This window comes from Pyrgilauda ruficollis, unplaced genomic scaffold (assembly GCF_017590135.1).
Source record: "Pyrgilauda ruficollis isolate IOZ18807 unplaced genomic scaffold, ASM1759013v1 scaffold2, whole genome shotgun sequence".
Taxonomy (NCBI): Eukaryota; Metazoa; Chordata; class Aves; order Passeriformes; family Passeridae; genus Pyrgilauda; species Pyrgilauda ruficollis.
In genome coordinates, this window is record NW_024519206.1 from 16,074,676 (window position 1) to 16,094,670 (window position 19,995).

The following is a 19,995-nucleotide window of genomic DNA, read 5'->3' on the forward strand; positions in this document are numbered from 1 at the left end:
ATGTGTTCCTGCCAGGAACAAGGACAGAAGGACTCTAAGTGGAAACCAGGTATTTTAACTCACTTTGTAGGCTTTCCGCCATTACTTTTATGGGGGTCTGTGTATGCTAAGCAAATGCATCTTTCAAATACCTGCTCTGAGATATTTCTCTTTTCTTGAAAATCTTCTGCTAGTCTTCATACCTCTCTTCCTTGCCCAACACCACAGAGCCAGTATCCTCCAATCCTTGGGAAACTGCAGTCTCCTCACCGCCTCTCCTCTCCCAGGCACCACTCTCTCATGTTACTTCCTAAGGCCAACAACAGCTTTTGCTGCCTCCCAGAGCTGATAGTGCTGTTTGGGAGGGCACTGCTATAATTAACTCAGGCATCACCCCTGTGATTTATCTTGGTCATCTGAGTCCTAGCAATACCAATAATGTAATGGGTTAGATCCATTAGCAAATCAGTCCATTACAAACACAAAATATGAGTAAGGTAGGCGATGTACATTTTTTTTTCTTCATCCACTTCCAGCTCCCACGAGCACAGCACCTTAAAAATAGTACTTAGACTTCTACTGTTTATAGAAAGTCAAAGTTCATATGTTCTCATCTCTTCCTACTGCTTAGGTTACCCAAGGAAATTTTCCTGTGTACCTCTCTGCTTGGATATATTAGGCTCTGTCTGGGGAAGGGAACGAGAAAACTCAAATTACCACATTAGTAGTTAAAATAAACAAACTCTCCCGCTGATTCCATCCAGTTAAGTACGTTATCTCATGGGGGGTTAGCACATGCCAAGACAACACATTTGGCTCAAGAACTTCCCAAAATATACCTCACTGAAGGCATAGTCTGGCAAGCATTGCTACTTGTGTTCTCAGCTCTTCTGGTCTTCTGTAACTTGTCAGAGCAGGCACATATAAAGCTTGGCTTACTCCTGGCATTTTAATTTTTAACAAAGCATGGGCATGGTGGGCTACAGATAAGTTTAATGAAAACGGGACCTGGATGAAAGAAGTAAAGGCTACAGATTTACACCTTTTTCTATTTTCTTGACAAATGTTCCAGAATTAAATAAATACTCTTGCCCTAAAATTTTCTTTCAGTAATTTTCTTTCCTTTCACAGGCCTATTATGTTCAACTTCAGGAATTCTTTCCATCTCCTTTCATTAGAATTGGTCTCTCTTGCATTGAAACATCCTGGCAGTTTCACAGTAGCAAATTACTGAAAGAAACTTCTCCCAGGCAGCTTTGCATCAGGTTTTACACCATCTTTAACTGCAATTAAGAACGTCTCTTTCCTATATAAATTTAATCTTTTATCTGCCATTTTCCTTCACTTGTAGACTCTTTAGTCTTCTTTTGTGAGTCATTAAGACAGCTTTTACATATAGTCCTAAACATAATTGTTTTCTTTGTGTAAGGTAACTACACAATCTATTTAATTTTTTTCTTATAGTTTCTTATAAAAATATGTAAATGTAATGTGCTATCTAAAACTTTGTTCTTGTGAAATCACAAAGCATTTAATTCTGGAAAAAAAAATGTTCACTAGAAAAACTCTGCTTTGTATTCTCTGAAATAGTAAGAATGTGATACTCATCTGTTTTATATGAACCAATGCATTTAAAAGACAAACACAGATTTCCTGGGAAACAAAAGTTTTGTATTATTCTTCAATTAGTTGTTTTGATTACTAATTTAATCTATATGAATATTAACAGAGGATTACTTTAAGCATTCACTAGAGCCAAAAGGAAAGATGCCAGGAAAAAAACGTAGTTGCATGAGAATCTGGAATTCTATATCCAGTTTTACTGTACAAGTCCAACATATGATCCTTGGGGATTTTCTTCCCTTATCAAAAAATATTAGAATAAAATTAATTAGGCAGGACACAGATATTAAAGAAATATTTTATCAGAGAGTGCAACATGCAAAGACTCAAGATAAATGAGTTCTTCAGCATGTGCCATTTACCAGCCCCAACTACTGTGAGTAAAACGAGTAGAAAAGAGTCCCAAATTTTCCATTACCATAAAGGATAAAAGTGTGTATGTGTTTTAAGGCACATTCTTGAATAGTAGAAGCACTGTTACTGCATGCTATAAATATACAATTAATGAAGTAACTGTGCTTAGGAATGCATTTACTCTGTGTGAAATTACCTGTCATGTAAACTCATGCTTTTTTCAAGATGTCTTTGAAATTCCTAAGAACAAACCGCAGGTTGTTAAAAAAAAAAAAAAAAACAACAAAAACTTCAAATAGTTATTCATCTATGTTAGAAACACAAGTGTACCTAGGGTTAGAAAAAATTCATGTCTTACTTTAAATCTTTACAAATGTCTGTCTCATCAACAGAAATAACAGTGATTTTAGAATTTTATCACTTTTTTCATCCTCAGACTACAGTAATAAAATCATCGCTTTAAGTAATTCCTTTTCACTTTAATTGCAGCTTTTTAAAAACAGGTTAATAACCATCCATATTTAAACTGTAGATTTTATGAGTTATACTTATTATGCGAACCATTAAATTTTTATAGTCTTTGCAGAATAAAATAATCATTGATCTTTTTCATCTGAGTGCTATTAAGGCAAAGCGTGTAAACATCAACCAATTAAAACATTATTTTAAATGTTTTACAAAACGTGTTATAAAATTTAATTTTAAGTAATTTTACTCATCAAGACTTGACAAATTTGAAGAGTACTTAATTTAATTTCCTTTATGAAAATGTTTTGCATTCAAAGCAAAATCCTGAGGGACCCTCAGTCCCCATAAAAGGTTGTGCTGTTGCCCTTGCCTTGGGTACTATGACTTCCCAACAGTAAGGTGGCTCACAGTGCAGTGCCCTCCAGCAAATGTGTAAGGCAGGACAAGATGACTCAAAGTCTATTCTTTTGCTCTTCCTAATCACCAGCTAAGCAAACAAGAATGTGAGGTATCTAGATCCTGTTTATTGCCTTAGGAACAAGAAACCACTTAGGTAAATTTTAAAAATACACTGAAAAGAAAGCACATAGTATGTAATTTTTAGGTATGTGTAGTCCTTTCCCAGAGATCACTTCCCACCTGCAACACTACTTACGAAAATGTCTTCAAGTTTATACTCCATGGCATATTTTGGGGCCATTTATACAATAGCAGAGTTGTGAGCTTATACAAACAAGTGCTTGTGTATGAGACCTGTTTAATTATGGACATCAGAATTGGTAGAGAATAGTTAGATGTTCACCCATTCTCACATGACAAGGAAGAGCTGCACAAACATCTCTTCCTCAGAGACAAGGTGCTGAGTCACTGGAGAGTGATATGCTGTGTGAAAAATCCTGAAAAAACTGTGAGATATCAAACAGAGGATGAAAGTGCACGTCAGATAAGCTCAGCTTCCACAAAGAGCAACACTGAAAAAGTATATACAATCTGCAGGTGGCCAAATGACCACCGGCTCTGAGGTATCTGTAAGGACCTTGAATGAGTCCATGGAACTGAAGAGAGAGAGAGATGGTAGGTGCAGAAGGCCAGACACAGGCAATGCTGTTTCACACATGCTTACAAAGAATAAATCTTCCAGATAAATCAAAGCAGATTAACCAAAGACACGCATTATACTTCAAAAATTGGACAGCAACCAGGAAATGGGTATTTTATTTGCATCCATATTACAGTTACAGAGATGAATTCAAGGATAAGTATAATGTTCAGCAAAGTGAAATGACAAAAACATAGGCTATCTTAAGATACCTTTATGATTTGCTTCCCAGAAGAATACACACCCTAGAAACCTGAATTTCTTTAGAAAGCAATCACAGAAGGTCAGAACACCCTTGATACAAATTTAACTTAAATAAAAATAAAACTTTTTAATTGATATTTCTACAGCATCTACCCATTTGTACTCAACAAACTCCTTGAAGGTCTCAAGGCTACTGTATTCTATGTGATGGGAGGTGACAGCCGCTCATCATAAGCATAGGAGACTGCTGTTTGCCTAACTGGGACACAATCCTAAAACTGTTCAAATAAGTTGTGGTAAATCAAAGAGAGAATAGGTTGTGTTGAAAGGAACCTGTAGAGATCGTCAGGCTCAATCCCCTGCCCTTGGCAAGGACATCCTTCACCAATCAGGTCGTTTAAAGTCCCACCTTGAATGCTTTCAATGATGGGGCATCTGCACTTAATATCTTTAATAATATCTTAATATAATATAATACAACTTAATGTTTTTAAGATCTTCATTAATGACATAGAAAGAGGGATTGAATGCACCCTCAGCAAGCTGTCAGAGGACACCAAGCTGAGTGGCACTGTTGACACACCTGAAGGACAGGATGCTATGCAGATGGACATGAACAAGCTGGAGAATTGGGCCCATGGGAATCTCATGAGGTTTAACAAGACCAAGAATGAAGTGCTGTAGCTGGGTCAGGGCAATCCCCAATATCAGCACAGGCTGGAGATGAACAGATCGAGAGCAGCAGTGTTGACAAGGACTTGTGGGTGGTGGTTGACAAGAAGCTGGGCATGGCCCAGCAGTGGTAGCTCAAAGTCCTATCCTGGGCTGTATCCAAAGCAGCGTGGGCAGCAGGGCCAGGGAGGGGATTCTGCCCCTCTGCTTCCCTCTGGTGAAACCCCACCTGAGCACTGTATCCAACTCTGATATCCCCAGCACAGGAAGGATCTCTTTGAGTGAGACCAGAGGAGGGACACCAAGTTGATCAGAGAGATGGAGCATCTCTCCTGGGAGGAAAGGCTGAGAGAATCAATTATTCAACCTGGAAAAGAGAAGGCTTCAGGGTGACCTGATTGTGACCTTCCAGTACTTGAAGGGAACTTACAGGAAAGATTAGACAAGACTATTTACAAGAGCATGTAGTGACAGGACAGGGAGGAATGGGCTCAAAATGAAAGAGAGTAGGTTTAGATTTGATATTAGGGAAAAATTATTTACTGTAAGGGTGGTGAGGCCATGGAACAGTTTGCCTCATGGGAGTTACTCAAGGCCAAGTTTGATGAGGCTCTGAACAACGTGGTCTAGTTGAAGGTGTCCCTACCCAAAGCAGGAGGGTTAGCACTAGATCTTCAAAGTTTCCTTCCCACCCAATTAATTCTATTATAACATGATTCTATGAAATTCTCTGGACAAATTATTCCAATGCATCACCACTCCTGTAGTAAGCAATTTCTTCCATTGTAAAGCTACTCTCCTTTTTAAAACATTTCTCTTGTCCTATCACTACAGGCCCCAGTAAAAACTCTCTTCCCATCTTTCTTGTCAGTGCCTTTAAGTACTGCTGGACCACATTAGGATCACCCCAGAGCTTTTTCTTCTCCAGGCTGAACAACCTCAACTCTCTCAAGTCTTTCCTCATAGGAGAAGTGTTCCACTGTCCTGACAATTTTCCTGACCCTCCTCATAACCTGCTTTAATATGTCACTGTCTTTCATTGGAAACAGGATGCTGTACTCCAGGTGGGGTCCTCCCTTGACCTAATGGCCACACTGCTTTTGATGTAGCCCCAGCTAAAATTGTCTTTCTGGTCTGCAGGCGCACATTGCCAGGTCATGATCATTTTTTCATGCATTAATACCCCAAAGTCCTTCTCCACTGGCTGCTCTCAGTCCTTGGAGCCCCAGTCTGTCCTGCTACCAGGGACGGCTCTGACCCCAGTGCATGAACTTACTCCTGGCATAAGAGTTCATGAGCTTCACATGGACCCAATGAAAGCAATTCAAACCACAGACCAGGAGCACTGCTACAACATAAGATAATTCTAAGAGAAAGGTAAGAAAAATTCTGTTGTTGTTTTCTGGTTTAAACTTGCAGAAGGCCCAACTACAAGTTGCAAACAGAGAAAAAACCAAAAACATTTAAAGGAGGTTGCAAAGGGACTAAAGTGAGATGCACCTTAACAGTGCATCAAGTCCAAGGAACATAACAGCAATGACTCTGGATTCAGGTCCTAGGGATCTAGACACTACAAACAGAAATAACATCCAAGCAGTCACAGGTGACAACGTTTCAGGAACATTCATTTGTACCAAGTCAAAATATAAACTTTCCTCCCTGCGCATGACATAGAGCATAGACCATACAAAAATACAGGCAGAGTATGCCTAGAGATCTCAATTCAGCCTAATCTGACTTAAAACCAGAAAAAGACAAAGAGCTTGATTTCATGAAGTCTCCTGAGCTGTAAATCTTTTCTCTGCATCAGGAAATCAGTGTTTTACTGGTATTTCAAACAGAAGCCAGGGTGTAGATTAAGGATTTAAGCGTATGGGAAATAAGTCTGGCCAATTCAAATGACAGGATATTTCATACTGATGTTGATTCATTCCTGTTTTGCAAGCACCAAATAAAACATCTGAATTGCCAGGATTTTCTTGTGTTTGCTCTTTTCCTAATTTCTGTACTTCTCCTGCAGACTTAATTAAGCATTCTGGGTAGTGATGAAATTGTTATTATAATAAAGAATTCCTGAACCCAGCCATTATTTTTGTATTGTTCCCTATTTTCAATAACATTCAGCTAAACAGCAATAGAGATACAGTTTGTAAAGAAAAGTATAGCTATCTTACAGTTCAACTGCAGTGCTATGTAAGGAAATGAAAAAGTCAAACCCTCTGTTTCTAGGTACCTGTAAATGAGCAATTACTCAAAGATTGGCCCCAGAAGCAATAATATCCTTCATCTGACAAATGAAAAATTTGGCGCACTACAGTTCTCCACCTGATAAAGGACCTTCTCATGGAAATAACATTAAAAATCAGCACAAACTATATTTTTACTGCCAAGTTTTTCTATATAGGCAATAATCCATTTTGATTCACATCAGACTTAGGCCATTGTGTTGTTGCCTGATTATCCTCTTCTGGAAACAAAGCATTCTGACAGCATGTCATCGCTACTGAACTTGAAAGGATTTTATATGAGGAAAAATAGTCTCGTTATGCTACTCTGCTCAATTAAGTCAGAAAGCATAAAACAAAATCATTATGTAGTGGCATACAAAAGATTTGACTTTATTTTGTAAATTTCAGGCCGATAATGTTTAAAAAAAACTAACATGTATTTCAGAATCCTCGTCCAGTCTCCACTATCAAAACACTACTACTTATTCATAACGTCTAGAAAATTGGCACATCATTTCTGCAGTACATATCTCCCTTCTAGATAAAATAACTATCCAGTTCAAGAGCCTAAGATTTTTAAAATCTCTTCTGACAGCTTTCTGACAGGTTTTCTCTGCATTTCCTGGCATAACCCTTCCCAGAAATACTTCTCAGCAAGCAGGTTTTCTACACTGTCCATTTCTATCAAGCATCTGGCCACAACAGGAGAAGACTATACTTAAAAACACAAGCTTCACCTCTATAAATAGAGAGTGCAGCCTTTGTGCTGCCCTGGAAGCTGCTGGGTTGTTGCACAGGGCAGTTTTCAGGAAGCAAGGAGCACCACATTGGCACTCTAACCCAAGTTACCAGTAGAGCCCCAACCTATGGGCAATGGACACTGTTAACTCCTCCTCCTTTCCCATAGCCAGGGGAAGGTGAAATAGGAAGCTCTTAATAATGTACTGGGCATTATTATTATTATTATTGGCATAGAACAAGCAAACAGGAAAATCAGGGAACTGAACAGGGATTTCTACAGGTGGATCATGAGTAACATGTCTGTAGAGTAACAGTCCATTTTCCATCCTTGTTTAGTACAACTCTGACATTGTCACTGCTCTTCCAAGTCATTCTTTTCTAGTCAAAACTGTAGTGATGTTTCTTTTCAAAGCATGCTTATTTGGAAAACTTTCTATTAGCAACCAGGCTTTCATTTGGAGTTAGGAATGGAGCTTTTCAAGCAACATCACTCTGTTTTCAAGCATTTATTCAGTTCTTCTACACTGTGTACCCCTTCCTTTACAGATTGTGCTCATATTACAAAGTGTGATAAAATATTTTTTTAGAACTTTTTCAGAAAGATGGTCAGCATATCCTTCAAAGAATAAACAAACAAGGAGTGCAATGCACTATCCAATTTTCTACCTTGTAATGGCAAATGTCCTGCATTTCTAAACTTTAAATTCTGTCTCTGCTCAAGAGACTGAAGTATATAATCCTGAGAGCTTTGGAAACAGGCAAAACCCAGTTTCTGATGCATCTGTGCTTTGGAGACTACCAAAAAGTCTGCAAAAGGTTTTTTTCTGTCATAGGGGGGTCCATCATCTTAGGGCTGGTGCTGATATCTTGCAAAACTAAGCATCTCCTCTTAGACTAGAGGCCCATCAATATTTTTCTACAAGTTAATTAATTTCTAGACTTTGATGTTTTGTGAAATTTCTCTGCAACAAACTATCAGCTCATGAACAGAATGCACATATTCACATGCAAGGATCCATACATGCTTAATATAACTGTTAAAGCTTTGCATCTCTAAGTACTAATTCTTAGATGGTACACAGACTTGAAACTTCTCCCTCTGCAGATGAAAATGCAGAAACATAACAAATGTTTGCTAAATGATTTCAAACTATTTTCAGAACAATTATTTTTCCATTCCTCTGAAAACTTTCAAATAATGTTTTAAAAAGCTAGATAAACATTATTTATAGCCATAGTTTCCCTCATTAAATACAATTTCGCCATTTCAATTCCATCCGGTTGATTCATCTTTTCAGATCAGATAAACTTGCAGTGAACCTGGGATTCTTCAGGGTCTGTTCCAGTGGGCTGTTTTCAGTTTAAACAGCTGTGTTGTTACAATTTCCTTTTACATGTGACTTGAGGGTACCCATTTGCTTCACAATTAAGAGCGTAGCACCTACAAATGTTCAGCTAACCAGATTGTTAATTGCTATGTTTGCTCTACGCTTTCTCGCTTTCTCATAAAAATAGAAAATGTTCCTCCTGAAACTTCTAACCAGATTGTTAATTGCTATGTTTGCTCTACGCTTTCTCGTATAAATAGAAAATGTTCCTCCTGAAACTGAATGGTTCAAAGGTTCAAACATTATCTTCCTAGCTTTTCTCAGGTTACTCAGTTTTTTCTTTTTCCTCTACTCTCTGTCCGGGGATATTACTGATAAAGGTTTGTGTCCTCCACATTATCTTGTCTAGTCTCTGCTTCAATGAAAGCTTTTGCCTTGGTAGAAATCAGTGCTAAATGTTTTCTTCAGAGGCAGCCAGCAAAAATGGAGCTTGTTTTAGAGCAAAGTCATCAGTAACAAATAAAACTTTCACATGCTTGTTATAAACTGAAGTAGAGTGAAAAATGTTATAAAATACACCTCAGTAGGATTATTTGCAATACTTAGGGTCAGTATTTGGTTTTATTAATTCTTATGTACATGTCTGACTTTCTCCACTGGTAAGTTACTTTTGCTTCCACCTCTCCTAATATTTCTATCCAGTTCATCTGAATCCTCAAATTCCCTGAAGATTGTCTTTAGATAAAATTAGAAGCATAACTGCTTAATAAATGAGAGCATTCCTCTGTAAACATACAATACAATGTCAGCAATTCTGTCATGTGATTTCTGAGTAGAATTTAATATATGAGCTGTGAATAGCTTATGACCTGTCCCATAATGTGGGATTCATCTAAATGTAGATGCAGCTGAGCCAGTCCCTCATTACAGTCTGAATAGATGAATGAGAACTTTCAGGGTTCACTTCACTCCATGCCAAAGTATACATATAGCTTGCATTGCAAGCTACCTTTGTGCATTTTTATCCATGCATAACTTGGAGAAATTGCTGATTTTTCTCCATTATATTTTGTGAAAAAGCTTAGGCTGACTAACTCAGATGCCTATGTCCATCACAACCAAACTCTCACGCTAACTAGGATTGTGAGAGACTACATATTTTCTCTGAAATATGTCTGAATTTTTATTCAAGTTTCCCCTTGGTCATGCTGTTTTCAAGTGAAGGCTGTTGAAAAGTGGCCAATAAGTGGCCAAAATTCTGGACTTCCCTCTAGCCTTTTGAGAAGTAGTCCAGACATGATGCCAAACTCATTTGTTCCTGTGAGGGTCAAGAGGTCTTTAGAAATCCATTTCCTATGACTCAATTTATGACCCTGGTGTCTCAGTCAAGGGAAATGTTAATTTATTGACAAGATGAGAGAGAACATCCAGTTCAGGTGTTCTGTTATGGACCACTTGCTTGACCTGGGTTTAGCCACAGAGCATAAATGATTCTCCACTGACACTGCATAGGACTGTCAGTGAAGTCTATGAAGATATCAACAGATATGAAGACATCACCAACAGCTGCAGTTGATAATGAAGAGCCATATTTACAAAGATAATTTTTTGATTAAACACTTTTTTTCTGTCTCACATTCACATACTGAAGCCCCTGTCAGAAGTTGTGTTTAAAGTCTAACATGATGTGTGAGTTAACTTCTTCTTGGGCTGATAAGGGTCAGCAGCTGATGTGTCCCCAAAAGTTCTGTCAGCTTGGAGAGAATTTCTGGAACTGTGCAAAACTACTCAGCTAGTCTATATATTTGAAGGCTGCTGCTAACCATCCCTGGCATACGAACTAAACATAGCAGCGTTCAATAATGTGCTGCTCACAAAGAAAATGGGAACACGGAGGATGATGCTGCATGTCAGCACACATGATGAGAAGGCAAAGGTCACTTAGCAAGGCATAAACTATGAACAGCAAGGCAGGTGACAGCAGCTCTGATGACAGCATCCTCACTCTCAGGACTGACATATCTGCCAAAGGTGGACTTGGCAGATGGCCACACATCACAGGAAGCAGCATTTTGCATGGGAACAGATTTCAGAGTGCTGTTAAAAAGGGCTTCAAGTCTCACTCCTGAAAACTAGGCTCACTTTACCAGTGCTCTTACCAAATTATATGCTACTAAGATAATGTTCAGGAATAACATGGTTTTGATATGAGTCTATTTTTACTTTCTGACTTCCAAATTAATATAAGCATGACTTATCCACCCCTTCCTCAAAATAATTATAGTAGCAAAGGAGTTTGTGTATGAAGAAAGAAACTGGAAATTTATAGAGTAGCACAGGATTAACAATTATTAACACTCATCATTGAAATTCCATTTCAGTTATATAATTAAACCATTAGCAAAACAATCTGAAGACTCTGAACCATAGAGAATCCTGAGGAAGAAAAATACAAGGAATTCTAATAGGTATCTTTTAAAAATTCTTTGCATTAACTGCAAAGAATGATTACAAGGCACTAACTGGCTAAAAGACCTCAACTCTAATGCAGACTAAACAAGCCTAAAGTGGTATCCATTTCATTATGGGTTATCAGTACCTTGGTTAAACTCAGCATATTTTAAAACCTTGTGGCATACTAACAGACTTTTTAAATTATAAGTTTACTTGTAATAGTAATTCATTGACATATTGTTTCTGTGCTTTTTAAGACTCGTAGCTTGTAGTTTCTCTGTTAATGCTGAGAATTTCTAGAATTCAAGACTGTATAAATAGTTTTGACAATTAGTTTATTTTAATTACTTTAAAGCAAAATGAACATCTATGAAAGGTAAAAAACAAACATTTAAATACAGAAATTTGCTATTGATCGATAAAAATTTTTTTTACAGAATGCACATGTTCCTTTACTACTCTTAATTATTTTAATTAAGACTTCGGCATGTCAATTAGAATTGGTATAAAAGACAAAATTCCACCCCCTCTCTTTCTCTCAAAGTAGGTAAGCACACATGTTCTTAGGAGGGCTTTTTTGTATATAGAGTATGTGTAAATAAGGAAAAGAGCATCAAAAAGTAATTGAAAAAGGGCATAATTCTATAACATCAATACCAACATAAAACCAATGTAGACCCTTTTTTTAGGAGCCTTAAGTATCTCAGTCTCAAACAGGAAAACTGGAACATTGATGACATATGTCAGTAAAATAATTAAAATACTAAAGAAGGAATAGGATTTCTATAATCATGCATAGCATGACTAAGTAAAAGAAAAAGGGAGAAATCTATCCTAGTTTTAACCTAAGACATGAGAAATACAACATCTTAACCTGAAGAAAATACCCTGGATCGTTTCCCACTGAATAGCTCATACAGCAGCTAACGTTGTTCTCATTCTTTATTTGCCCTGACAGAGTTTTTTTTCTTTAGGGTCTGTAAATTTTTAGTATTTCTCAGGAAGTGTGCTGGAGATGGGATGTAGAATCCCATTGCTCTGAAACTTTCCCTCTCTGAGATTTGCAGTGAACTGTAAGTTAGTGAAGCTCTGCACGTCCTAAATTACTGTGGGAAATTCACAAGCCTGGGGACTGAATATGGCCTGAAACTTTATTTCATGTCACTCGGGATCATATAATTTTTTTCCTTCTACATTTCTTCTGACTAACACCCAGGTAGGCTTCAATTTATGGCCTATCAGCATGTCTGAAAGAGCTATTTGGCCCTCAGTAAGGGAGAGGATATTCCAGGTTTAATGGAGTACATAAAATCCTGCTTTGTGCCCTCTTGAGTCTTCCATGGAAGCTGTGGCTCATTGTAACTGTTGGGAGAGTACTTACTGCATTGAAGTTGGGGAAGAGATTCACTGCTGCAGCAGTGTCCAGAGGAAACGGGAGGAACGGCTTAATATCCAGCGATGGCTGCAAGGGTGGTGCAGGAGGACGCACAAGGGCTGGAAGAGCAGGGCTCTGGCATGTACCACCTGCACGTACAGAGAGACAGAAAGCATTCAGCAGGTGATATGATTAGTGGGGGGATAAAAGCCAGCATGCGCACACACACACAAAGCAACAATAAAAAGACAATATTGCATCAAATATATTTTGACATGTCCAAAAATTACTGCATCAGTGAAAAAATGCACAGCTGACTCAGTGATTGAGTTGGTTATAATTCTTTGTCAGCAATTGCTTCATGTTTCAGTCTATCGTGATTAGAATTACCTTATAACCCATTTATTTCCATGGACAATCTGGAACAACAGTTCAGCATATGTCTAACTTCCCTTGAGAGCTTCAGCTAGCTTCATTCTCTTATCATTTCAGTGCTTCATCCCTACCCTGTTGCTCAATCCTACAAAGGTAGATTACTCAAAAAGATAAGGAACAACTTGCCGTTCAGCTCAGCAAAAGTCATGTTATTTGCAGACTTCTGGTTTTTTAATTAAACGCTCGCTCATGGAGCCAACGGCTTCTGTTTCAACCTAAACCTCACAAACACAACATACCTTGCTGCCTCAACAGTTGATCAATACAAATCTAAAAATAACAGTTTCAGGAGCCACTGAAATTCTGTTTATGGGAAGGTACCGATGAACACTTTCTGCTCTTTGCAAGGGGTGGAGCTGATTCAGACTCTGTGCAGCAGAAAGATCCTCCCAGCTAACCACCAGCTCTGTGGGAACGCAGTGCAAATGAAGAAATCCCCTTGCATACCAATAAGGCACTACCTGTTTGCAGTGGAACCTATTTTGCTTATTTGTTTGCCCCTGGCCACAGCCAGCTACAAGCTGTAAGGATCCAAGTTCATTCTCTGCTTTCAGTGTCTCCTATATTGGTTGCACTCCAAAACATCAATTCCCTGTTAATTAAAGACTATTTAGATCCTAGGAAACTGTTAAAATATGCCAGTGTTCTTCTAATCCAAGAGGCAGGCAACAGACTGTAAAAACCTGCTGGTAAGAGTCCAAGAAACATTTTAAAAAAAATGGAAGGGGAGTTTTACCCTACTCACTAAATAGGGACACCAGCAGACAGATCAACAGAGAGAGATATCCAAAATCTCCTTCTTTTTTCCCTCACATACATACAGACATTTTATTATACAAGTTGCATACATCCTTTAAGAGTGCAAATATAAAGTAGTCAGAAAGACATATGACATCTCTCCATATCTGGCCAGCAAATCTAACAAGTTTTGTCATGTTACACATCTAATTGAGGGCTAAAAACATAGGACTTAATTAACCAGTTGCAGAAGATCATCCAAGTTGTGCTTCTAGATATAAAATCAGCTGGAGCCAGATTTTGAAGACTGTATTTTTTGCCAACTTTCAACTCCTCTGTGAAGCATTTCACTAAGAATCACTATTAAATTAAAGATAGTGGATTAGGGGGTCACTGTAGTCTCATGATAGTTTTTAATCCCAAGAATAACTGCCATTTTTGGGGTCGCTTCTACATTGTACCTCACTGTAAGTGTATAAGAAATCAAAAGTTTTTGAATGCAGCAGCTTAGGATATAGGCAACAGAAAAGCAGGGCGCAAACAGCATAGAATTATCAAGCATTTGATTGCCATTGCTTTGGCAATAGTTACATTCCCATGACATGGCTACAAAAACATGGTAAAAATAAATCTAACAGGTCAGAATTATGATAATGTAGTGTTGAACATGCCAATCATACTACCTCGGAATAGGAAAGACCCATAAAGGTACTTTTTAAAATGCTGGAAGTACTTAGCTTTAATTATATAAGACTTTCACACATCATGAAAGGAAGAAGTCACGCTTACTAAAGAAAAAAAAATAGATTGCACCTGAGATTGTAAAGAATCACACAGAAATGTCAAGGTGAACATTTGCCTGGCAATAGCAACGAATCTGAGGCTAATCAAACATTCTGTAACTCACAAATGCAGACTGAACTGAGAAATGTCACCTGTGCTTAGTACAGCCAGTGAGCTGTATCCCCATCTCAGTGCTACGGAGAAGATCTTCACAGGTTTGGCCTACCTAGAGCAACAGCATTGCTATCCCAAACTCATCTGAGATACCAAGCCACGGAGGATGAAATATTTCTGTTCTGTGATCGTTTCCTGTGGCATGACTCGGCACTCACGCACCTGCTGCTGCCAGCCAGTGCGATGCAAAGCCATCTGGGGACAGGAACAAGCTTTATATGGAAAAATCCAGCCAGCTCTGCAGGACCTTGGCTGGGACTCAGAGCCTCTGGAACAGAGTTTAAAATCTACCACAGTCCTGGCTACAGTGGCACAGAAAATTAGTATGTTCAGGAGCACAGCTGCTCTCTGTTTTTTCAATAGTGTCAGACATGTCCCTAAATGATGGAGCATGTGAGAAGCATCACGAAATCTGAGCCTTTGCTTAAGAACTTCTCTAATGTTTATAGCTGCAAAAATTAGCTTCTCTTTCCATTTAACATGCACAGAGCTGTAGTCTAGAATCTGCAACAGAAAAACTGAAGCAATGGCAACAATTTTTTGTGACTCAGCTTAACTTGGGCAATGTTTGAGGATGCCAGCATTAACTATTTCACACCTAAATCCATAAGCAGAGGGATGGAGAGGGGTAGAAGACCACTGAGAAGAGTTCTTGAAAAGTACACAGAGACAAATTCCAGGTGTTACGGAACATTGGGTTACAATGAAGAACCATAACATTTGCTTATGACAGTCTTAGTATTGTGTAGGATGAGTTTCTCCACAAAGACCTCCACAGCATTCCCTGAGCAGATGCAGCACTGCTGATCAACCCACAATGAGGGTGAAGGTTCAATGTCAGCCTTTTTACAAGCTTTCTACCAGCAAGGTTTTGATAACATTGACCAATAAAACTAGGATAAAATCCCATAACACTGATAGGTTTTGCCCACAGCCTGCGCTTAATGCTCACTATTATTACCTGAAGGTCACATAGATAACCTTGTCTTTATGAGGAGCATGCTACACCTTAAAATGGCAGGATAATACAGTATTTTCTAATTCCAGTCTTACAAGGTAGTAATGTTAGAGATACATGTCTTTCTAAAGAGGACGAGAATCAGATTCTAAACGGGAGATGAATGTTCATACATTTGAGAAATCCACATCAGTATTGTTACCTTAATTTTCTTTGTAGGGAGACCAAGAATAATACTACTTAGAAGTTTAGAATTTTGCCTAAGTCTGAAGTAGTAATTTGTTTCTTTAATTTTCAGACAATTTAAATCACAGGAAAGATAATCTCTTGGACAGAGACACTGGCTATACATCTAAAGTAAGTTTGAACACACAAGTTTGGGGAAAAGCTTGCAACAAACCTTTGCCCTTTCCTATATCACATTGAGCCTGTTTTTGAGAACTCCTCCAGTGCCAATCAAACAGCGCATTTTTGCACGGGGATGCAGTTCTGTGTCTCCAGCTGGGACTAGACATTTTGCCCTACTACTAGGTAATCTGGTTTGAAATAAACACCATGTTCTGGGCACAGACAGCCCACGTGCTACAAAGGCATATGAGCAACACAAGGTTCATGCGCTTGGTGACACAGCCCAAACAGGTGGGTTCTCCTGAAATCACTGCTGATGTGAACAATCAGCACAAGACCTTTCTTGCCCAAATCAAGAGAATATGACAGAAGTAGATGAAGAGTTGATTCCTGCTTGTTGCACCTCAAATTATCCATTCTATGAGGAACTGGCTTTTTTGGGTTTTTTGTGGTTTTTTTTTTTTTTTTTTTTTGTTTTGTTTTGTTTTTGGTTTTTTGGGGGTTTTTTTGGGGTTTTTTTGAGTATGAATGGGAACAAATACTGGTGTCTGTCCTTTCCCCTGCTTCACTTCTACCCCATTTTGACTTTAGAGACCATGTTTCACTGTGGAACTGAAAATAGATTTTAAAATGAGAATAATTCTAAAAATAACATACTATGTGTCATTAAAAATGCTTACATTTTAATCTTCACAAATTTTTTTGGTGACAATTCTTTACAAAAAGCTAACACATTCTGGGGGAAATTTTGCTTTCAATGAAATAGCAGTTACTGAAAAAAAAGTTTCCCATGCAAATTTTTGTACCCAGTTCACCTGAAATTTTGCTTGGATCAGAGCAATGATTATAAACAGCTGTAAATACTCACCCTAAAATCTGGATTAAGAGAATCACAAAGACTGAATATACACATAGGAAACCAAACAAAATAGCCTTGAGTAAACAGACATCATAAAGCAGGGTGGTTTTTAATACAGGACAATAAATAGCAAGTTTCCTTAGTGTTTTTCAAGAAGGCCAAGATCCTCATTCTTCAGGTTCCCTATCAAACAGCTCAACAAATTGGCAACCATTTATTGTTATATTCTATGGCTTGGCTATAGAGGAAGTTATGTTACATCTTTCCTTGCACAGTCTTTCCTCATGCACACCCTCATTCCCAATCCCTCAAATTTAAACTTAGCTGCAGATTTAGTTTCCAGAAAAAGAATCACAAGATGCATTATCAAATAGTCTCTCCTAAGAAAGAATCTAGCTCAGCTTTTGCAGACACAAAAATGTAGATAATTTTTTGCAATGCATTTGAAACTTGGAGGTATGTAAACTGGGCAGAAACTCTAAACTAATACCCCATTAATCTAAATCTTTTGCAGTTCTTCCATCACTAACTATTACCACCATAAACACTGAGTGAAAAAGCAAATCTCTGCAGAATTTTATTTTCATTCCTTCACTACTTTGCAAGTTTTTCCTTCTGTCCATTTGAACAGCTATTTTGAATGCAGCAAAAACACTCAACTAATGTACCCTTTCCCTTCCTTCCTAGAGTCTGAGCTGGTTTTCAGGATCATAAATTGGTTTCTCTAAGATATGGATATTTCCATGTTTTACAACCCATCTCACACCTCTCTTAATATTTCCAACATAACTCTCTGAGGTCAAAAAAATACACACATTGTGCCTTGGCAATAGCTCAGAGAACCTTTCAGCTGGTATGACTCAGTGGAGAAGCTGGGAAAGTACCACATATTTCCAACTGAAAAGTTGACTTCTAGGAGGCTTCAAAAGAACTTCAAAAGCTATAATTAATACTTTTTATATAGGAACCTAATATCTAATAGTACACATGCACTAAGCATTAAAATATATCCTAGAGAGCCTGAGCAAAACCAGGAATTTTCATAGAAAATTTTCAAGAACTATGACTCAGGCTATTTTAAAGTATACAAGGGAAATGATATGTGGGAAGCTCATGGTCAAGCTTATAAATGTTAATAAGCTTACATTTGGATAATTCAATATTAGCTAGAACTTTTAATTTGTTATGAATCAAAGTTGCCAGTGGGCCAAAGGAAAGATATATTTGGAGGGATTTTTTTGAAAATACAATAAAGACACAATACAATAAAGAACAGCAGGCTATCCATGGTGAATAATGCTCTTTCATGATCTAAAATAACAGATATCACATTTATATTTTCACAGAATCTGATAAAACAGAAAACTTTAAGATATCCAAAACGAAAACAATAAACTTCTCTGGGATTTAACAGAGAAAATATGACATGAATTGTACATGTGGTTTTTAGGAATTAGTTTAATGTAATTTGTCATGGTCCATAGTCACTAGGGTACTCCTTTTTATCACTGTATGGTACTCTTAATTTTTACAACAGATATTTTTCTCAAAAACTGGTGAATTGTCCCTTTAAAGGTAAATTCAGCTCCAGAATGAGTAGTACCAGTGATCTAACCTGGCACGGAAAAATGAGACTCAGTCACCAAACTACTTAGTTGTAGTTGTTGCAATAAAGTGGCTAAAATATGAACTCCGCAAACAGAAAGTTAGCTAACATGCAACCTGTATCTTTTATGTCCATAAAGAGATAAACTTTTGATTTTGAATATTTCTTTTTTGTAGGTTATGTATTATTACCAAAGAATTGAAAGGAGATTAGATGTAAACAAATGATGTGAATGAAGAATTTAGAGCTCAGAAAATCTATTTTCTGACTATTTAGAATCTCAGAACTCAGCTTCTTGAAAGGGTTTTTATAATTTTGAGTGGTTTCTTCTTTTTTAAAATTTATTTCTTTTAGAAGGGGAAATAAGAATCTTAAAGTGCTTTTAACTTCTGTATTGTTCATATACTCTTTTTGGAGAGTGCTTTCATTATTTAATAATCTCAAAAAAAAATTAAAATACGATAGCCACATTTAAGCACAATACTTTTACATATAATCACTCTTAGGTCCAGAAAAGAAAGAAAGAAAAAATCACAATTGTGTTAAATATTTGAAGCCAAGTTGAAAAGAAGAGCCTTCAAAAACGGACTCCAACAACACCATCCTCAATCCTGCTGGTTCTTCTGAGATAGCTTGAGGATCAAGTACACTGTGTGGCCACACAAGCTCTTCTTTCACAGGTTTTGCTGTTAGCAATGCTAGCAGTGGCTATGCACTTTGAAGAGCATGAATGCAACACTGTCTCAGCTATGAAGATCTGTGAATAATTGATTTTTCAGTTCACTGGCCAAACCAAAAAAACAGTGACAATTAAGGGGATGGGGGGGGGAACCCCACCATTGTGACAGCTGAAACTCTTCTTTCACCTAAAATTACACCCTATAGCTCCTACTTAGATACTTAACTGTTTTTATTATTTAAATATTGGCAAAATTCAAACATCCAGATCCAAACAACTCAAAGTGACTCATTACAAAAATATTTTCTTGCTTTTTTTTTTTTTTCCCAGATTGGCACAAATCAGTACCCACTGTTTATTTATAGACAGCATTTTTCAGCACATACACTGCTCACCTGGAAAGTTTGAATCAACTCTAGTCATTTGTTGCTACTCAAAGTATTATTTTTTCTAGAGAAAATATTTATTCTCTGGTTCCTGCAAAGTGAGCTAGTTTAGAAAAAGAATTCTTTTTATTATTATTATTAGTTTTAGAAGCCTGCATCTATGCATCATGCAGTGTTTTTTAAAGTTTTTCTTTCACACATACTAGCATTTTGAAACACATAAGACCACATATCCCAATAATTTTGATTGGAAAATATACTCCTCTAGGTGTACAGAGGAGTAAATTTCTCTTTTCATTATTCATTAGAAACCTGTGAAACTACTATTATGATGCTGGACTGGGAAAATGCAGAGACAAATTTGCGTGTGTAGTCTGATACCCATTATCTCCTGTCATTATTTCCTTTACTTTGCTAAACAAAGGTTTCTGCTTCCATTTTGCTACCTTTTCCCCTCCTGTTCCTTTATCATCTGCATTACAGGAAGGTGGGCCCACCTTACAG

At 37.5% G+C, this 19,995-nt stretch overlaps 1 protein-coding gene across 1 annotated transcript in view; it reads right to left on the reverse strand.

Moving 5' to 3' along the window:
- The window catches only part of ZNF385D (zinc finger protein 385D), a 410,559-nt gene that overhangs the window by 118,139 nt on the left and 272,425 nt on the right, over positions 1 to 19,995 (reverse strand). The window contains exon 3 of the mRNA XM_041466486.1: positions 12,532 to 12,674. Coding sequence (XP_041322420.1) covers positions 12,532 to 12,674 — 143 coding nt within the window. The remainder of the gene's footprint in view (positions 1 to 12,531; positions 12,675 to 19,995) is intronic.